General features: G+C 60.8%; 1 protein-coding gene across 1 annotated transcript in view; it reads right to left on the bottom strand.

Moving 5' to 3' along the window:
* Positions 1-3,838: 3,838 nt before the first annotated feature.
* Positions 3,839-6,299, bottom strand: part of FOXK1 (forkhead box K1) — a 55,667-nt gene continuing 53,206 nt past the window's right edge. The window contains 3 exon segments of the mRNA XM_032459952.1: positions 3,839-4,377; positions 4,967-5,191; positions 5,956-6,240. Of these exon segments, the coding sequence (XP_032315843.1) occupies positions 4,097-4,377; positions 4,967-5,191; positions 5,956-6,240 (791 nt within the window). The 3' untranslated portion in view covers positions 3,839-4,096.

Raw genomic sequence — 6,299 nt, 5'->3', positions numbered from 1 at the left:
TCACAACCACTTTTGGTAACTTATTCCAGAACAAGCAGTGCACTGTCAATGCAGCAATGAAGCGAGAGGCAGCCAAGTGCACCTTTCCTGGGGGCGGGACCCTCCCTCCCAGAGCTGAAGGGGCAGAGGTCGCGCCCTGGCTATGACCTTGAGACAGTGCAGTCCTTCACCCCAGACGAAGTTGCTCCAGGGCTGGGTAGAACTTGAGGCTTTTGGAGAAAAACAGATCATTCACCTGCATCAGCTACACTGACAGCTCTGCCACGGCCCACGTTCAGCTAAGTTTTCATTCTTTTTTTTCAAATGAGGTCTGTTCTTTGTCTCCGTAAAAAACTGACCAAAGGAAAAAAGCCCAAGAAAACCTTTCTCCTCCCTCTGAACTCAGAATTGCCAAGGATTTCTATCCACAGAGAGAGACCTCACAACACGCTGGTGGAGGTGGGTGGACAGCTGCCTCCAGACGTTCCACGCAGATCTCTGATCAGAGGGAATGAGAGCGTGAGCTGAACGCTGCTTGTGACCCACACAAGTCTTTCGCCAGGACCAGCGAGGTAAGCAGAGGGGCCGGAGCCTGGGCGCAGCTCCGCCAAACCCTTTCCCTCCCGGCTCAAAAGTCAGACATTCACTTCCCCTGTTTCCATTTGGCTTGGTTCTTAAGTTGAGGAAAAAACTCCCCCATACAGCAGACCCCAAACATGAACCAGCCAGAGCCCAGGAGGAAAAGCGAGGGCCCCCACCCCTCTGCACAGTGGACCTGCTGTCGGAGCACACCCGCCCTGAAGTGGGCACGCCTGGGACAACTGCCGGGGACCCGGGGCCATTCCAGCATGACTAACTTTGCCAGCCTCTACAGATCCACAAAGAGGGGAAGCGGGGTGGACTATTTGAGCCCCGATTACAGACCCTGCCCTCGACAGAGTCTGTGTGGCCTGGGAGCTTCGGAAAGAAAAAGGCAGATAGCAGACGATGGACATTTAGCGTCCACCCCACATGCTCATGAGCCGTGGGACACCGGCAGTGTCCGATGTCGGCCCAGGAGGAAGTGGTGAGGCACAGCCCTTCCCACGTCTAACGCGGCCCAGACCGTCTTGAGGGAAACGCCCAGCTATTTGAAAGCAGTGATTTTTGTGGTTCCCTCCTATGCAGAGAGTGCATTTTGCTGTGTGGGTGCAGGCAGAGGCGATGGGCGGCCAGGCAGCAGGAGGAGCAGACACATGGGCCCCGGTACCAGGCCATGAGGAAGCCGCTGTGACAACGGCCCCAGTGCCCCGCCCAGGCAGGGCTGCTGTCGCCTGGCTGATCTCTCAGCACGGATGCCAGCCCCTGGGTGGCCCAAGGCTGCAGTGACACCAGCTCTGGGCCAGAATTACTTACTTTCCTGATTTCCCAGCCTCAGCTGGGTGGGCCCACTGGCCACAACCCATGCAGGTGGGGTTGCGGCTGCCAGGCCCAGAGGGCGGGGTTCTCTGGGGACTCCAGCCTGCGCTCCTGCTTCTGTGGACAGGTCGGGGGGACTATCCCTGGTCAGCTCTGATATCTTTCTGGCTGCAATGTGCATCTCCTTGGGGAGCTGGCCACTCATGGGCGTCCTGGCTACCAGTCCCAGGCCAAGTGCTAGCAAGAGCCAGGCGGGCCATCTGGTCAGATGACCTGAAGCCCACCTAGAAGCTTATCCTGAATCTAGAGTGAACCCCAAGGCCCCAAGGCCTGGCCCTCCTCTCCCTGCCCCCAGCCGAATCTGAGCTGACCCCACAGGGTCCCTCCTTCTCCACAGAAGCCCAAAAGGCACAAGCTCCCTGCCTGGTGGAACGTCACCAGCAGACATCCTGTCCTCTCTCCCTCCAGCTCCGGCACCCTCCCCTCTACTCCCACAATCCACACTGGGGTCATCACTGACAACGGGCAGAAACCAAACCATCTCAGAGGTCAGAGCCAGGCTGACCAAACCAGGTATTCTGCGGCCAGCCGGCCCGGGCGTCTGTTCTCCGTGGACGGTGCCAGCTCCCCCAAGGAGGCAAGCCTGTGGCGTTGAGGATGGTCCATGAGCAACAGCCCCCTGGGGGAACCTGCGTGGGTCCAGGACTGAGCGACGGTGAAGGGGAAAGAAGCAACAGGTAACCCCGGAGCCCTCGCTGCAAACCCGCAGAGGCGAGGCCCTTGCTGGGCGTCAGTGCACACCGTGGCACTGCCTCGGTCCAGCTCTCTCACTCTCACCCACACACACAGCAGACAAGACAGAAGACAAAGTTTACAAAAAACGACAGGAAACGTCCAAGTGGAATGAGCGTGCTCTCCCCACTAGGGTGGGCGCGGCGGCCAGCGAAGTCCCCCTCCCTGTCTCTGCAACCTCACCAGATGTCACAGAAGACCTTATTTCCCAGGTGAAGTTCAGTGCCATGGAAATGACTGGTCTGGGGCTCAGCAGACACCAGAGCACGCACTTCCTACCCAGCCCAGGAGGATGCTCCTTACCCGTCCCTGGTGGGGGTGCATGGGGACAACCATGACAGCAAGGCGGAGCTCCTCTCACCCGCCCCTGAGGCAGCGTCCCCACCCCGAGAGCCGTGTGCCCGCCCCCAGGGGACTCAGGGCAGCCCTGGTGCTCTGGGCGGTGCTGCCGTCGGAGCACAGGGACGCACAGCAGCTCTGCTGGCAGGAGACCAACGCTGAGGACAGGCCACTAGTAAGGAGAGGAGCCGCTTCCATGGGGCCCCTGCAGCTCCGGGTGGAAGAACTGACACTGGGCGCCGAGCCAGGTCACCTTTCACAGGGACGCACTTAACGCTTCCTGAGAATGTTCTCCGAGAGGAGCTGAAGGACTGCACCCGACCACAGACGGGGCCGTCCACTGGGCAGTGCAGGCTCCTCTCCTGCTCTGGTCACGTTTCCAAGGGGCACGGGGTGTCTGAGCAGGACCCCCGACTCTCGCAGGGCAGGTAGGACCCACCGAGTGGGTGGAGCTGCTGACCGAGCCCAGAGCCTGCGGTGCTGTGGGCAGGAGAGATGGTTCCAGCCTGAGATGGCAGAGGTGTGCACTGGAACCTGGTGACACAAGCCTCGTGTGTGGCTGTGGGTCCCATCGGTCCACCAGCAGGAAAGGGCCTTGCCCTTCTGTTTTGGGAGCGACATGGCTGTGACCGACTCCCTGTTGAGTCGGTGACCTACTTCCGCCTGGAGCACCTGCTGCCCCGTGATCAAGGTTTGGCCTCGATGTGGCCAGATGCTGCAGCCTGCTGGCTCCAGGCTGACCTTTCATCCAAATAGCTTTCCACCTCAAACGCCAATCCAGGAGGCCGTCGATCTTTCTTGAAGTTAACAGAGCGGCAGACTTCCTCTTTGTGGAGACCAGTGCCAGCAAGAACCCCAGACCTACAGGTGTTAAACTACCTGCAGACGAAAACCTCAAAAACAGATGATCCCGTCTGTTTCTGTCTCCGATGTATGATCCAGCCTGAATTCCACATTTCCACAAAAGAAGCACGTGGGGTCCAAAGCCAAACCAGACCCTCCCCTCTGCCCGGGTAATGCCAAAACTTTCTGCGTCACTTGTAGGAAGAAGAAACCACAGAACAGTCAGATCTGGAGTTCTGCCCTCCTCGGCCTGTTCCCGATCCCTCACAAACAGGGCTGGATCCCAGGCCTGTCCGTTCCCTTGGGGGCCTCTGGCCCAGGCCGCGTGTCCGTCCCATCCTTGGGGCGGAGGCTGCTCCTGCAGGGCGGGCGGCCGGGGCGCCGAGATGCATTCCTGGGGACGCTGGGCTACGCCCCTCTCCCCATGCCTTGGACAGAAAGCCTGGGGAGAAAGGTGGTGCTGAGGGAGGGAAATGAAAACAAAGAATTCCCAGAATCATACAATCAGCGGTCTGAACGTGTTTATGTGTTTTTGTTTTAACCAGAGCAGGGGCAGGAGACAAGACGCTGAGGAGGACGAGGGGTCTGGGTGCAGGTGGGCGGAGGCGGGCTGTCCGTTTGGCACCGAGCTGCTGTCCGCAGGGGGCTTTCTCATCACGGTCCGAGCGAGGTGATGGCAGCCGCCTCGGTCCACCCCCAGAACTCCTCTTGGCGCATGTCCTACTCCACCTCCACGCCGGTGACATCACTCCCCGGTTCCAGGCCCCTGCGGGCCGGTGGCTGTGATCACCCCGGCCTGCGTGCTCGCAGTCCCGGCGGGCTCCTCCACACGGGACCTCTTGACCTCGGGCTCCCCAGTGGAAGAGGCAGACGTGGTGGCAGCAGGGGCGGGGGTGGCAGGGGTGGCGGCTGCTACTGCTACCGCTGCCGCCGGCTCGTCGGGCCCCACCTCGCACACCCGTGTGACCACCACCGGAGTGGATGAACTGGCCTGGGCTGCGAGGAGCTGCAGAGGGCTGGTGAGGGCTGGGGTGGAGGAAAAAGAGATGCACGTTGGAAACTGATCATGACCGGCCCGGCCTTTCTGAACACTGGCCGTTGTCCCACGAGGGCTTAGAAAGCGGCACGGAGCCGGCTCCCCGCACACCTGGCACCTCTGGTTACTGCCAGCCGGCCACGCCTGGGTGCCAGCCCCTCCCCAACCCCAGCCCTGCTGCCCAACCTCCCTAGTGTCCTCGGCATTCTCCTCTTGCCACTGCTGCTGTGTGTGGGTCCCTCTGGACGCCCCAGTGGCTCCCGCCCTCACCTCTGGCAAGTCCTGCCCTGCACCACAGACAGATAACTGGAGTTCACCCACCACCCTCCCCACTTTAACAGCTCACGCTTTAGTAACTTTAATAAATTCACTGCCCCCCCCCGAGTCCTCATCCTGTCTGTGGGGCGTGAGCTCTGTGACCCGGGGAGTCTGCTCACTGCTGCAGGGCTACCTCAGCAGCATCCCAGGGCCTGGCACGCAGTGGGTGCTCAGTGCACTGACCAGATGACTGGAGTGACTGCAAGGATGTTCACCCTGCACCGACCTGGGTGGGACCACAGAGCTGAGGGCTGGGCTCACCGTACGCGCCACCAGCTAAGCCGCTGCTGGGGACGGCATGCTTGCCATTCTGCGTGACGGCCCGGACTGGGAGGTGGTGCTGCCCGACGGTCACCGGTGTGGCTGGCTGCAGGATAGTGACCGTGTGTCCAGGGACCCCTGGGGCCATCTGGCTGGCCACTGTTTGGATCACTCGGCCAGCAGTGGGGACGGTGGCAAATGCAACGGTGGGTCTGTCTTCCAGGCCTGTGGGGACATAGCCATCAAAGCCACGCTTGCCTCCGCCTGCGCTCAGCCCATGGTTGCTGAGCGCCTGTCCCTGCAGAGAGTGGCCTGCACTTCGGAAGCCCTGACTCTGGGGAAAAAATACTGGTTCTCAAAAATCCTCCCCTGAGGAGATATGTTGTGGAACAAGAGAAAAACAATGAATAGAGTTTCAGAACTAAGGTAAAACCTTGAACTTTAACTGACCCCAATGTAATCTGAGAAATAAAGTGTACAATTTGGAAGGAAAAGATCTGTATTTGCAGCCACAACCAAGTCTTCTTTGCCCACAAGGCACGAGTCATCAGGACAACGTTAAAGAAGACGTCACCGCTGAGATGGGCCGGCCGCGGTCAGGAAGACGCCGCTCACTTCAGAAGCGCTCCCTCGAGGGCCGGGGACAGTCCTGGGTGTGGTTTCAGTGTTTATGCCATGAATTCCCTGGGATCTGGGCTTCTAATTCAGGAATTTCTAACTGTATTTTTCACTCTGAGTGACTTCTAAGGGCCCCTTGCAGGGGCTGTGGAGGAGGCCCCCTGTGGACCGTCTGAGGCAGGCCCACGCCTAGCTCAGGGTCACCTGGGGGCACCGTGCGCCTGGGGAGCATTCAGAGGGTGACTGTGTGGCTCTAAAGGGCGCACTTCCCGAAGAACAAGGAGCGACGGGGGGCAGAGGCAGCAGCCTGAGAGCCGCTGTACGCCGGGGCTGGCCTGCGTCCCCCAACTTGGCTCTGCACCCTGAGTTACCTCTCGCCTCGCTGCCCAGGTCCAGCACAGCTGTGCCTGCTGCTTCGTGGGGGCCCCCCGCTGAGGCCTGACTGGCGAGGATGTACCCGTTGGCGGAGCTGGCAGACGTGGTGACCACCCTGAGCATGGTGACTGGGGGGGCCTGCTGCACCACGTGGATCGCGTGGCCTGAGGGCTGCTGCGCCGTCACGATGGATGCTGGCATGTAGGCGACAGGCTTGGCCACCAGACTGGGCGGCCGTGGAGGCACGGCCATGATCACTGGCTGGGCGCTGACGGGAGAGCCTGCAGAGAGGGAGGGGGGCCGCCAAGGACACGGGGTCAGCGGGGACTCCGGGCACCCC

Source organism: Camelus ferus, chromosome 18 (genome assembly GCF_009834535.1).
Source record: "Camelus ferus isolate YT-003-E chromosome 18, BCGSAC_Cfer_1.0, whole genome shotgun sequence".
Taxonomy (NCBI): Eukaryota; Metazoa; Chordata; class Mammalia; order Artiodactyla; family Camelidae; genus Camelus; species Camelus ferus.
The sequence above is the reverse complement of the archived record's forward strand: the minus strand, read 5'-3'. Positions and strand labels throughout refer to the sequence as shown.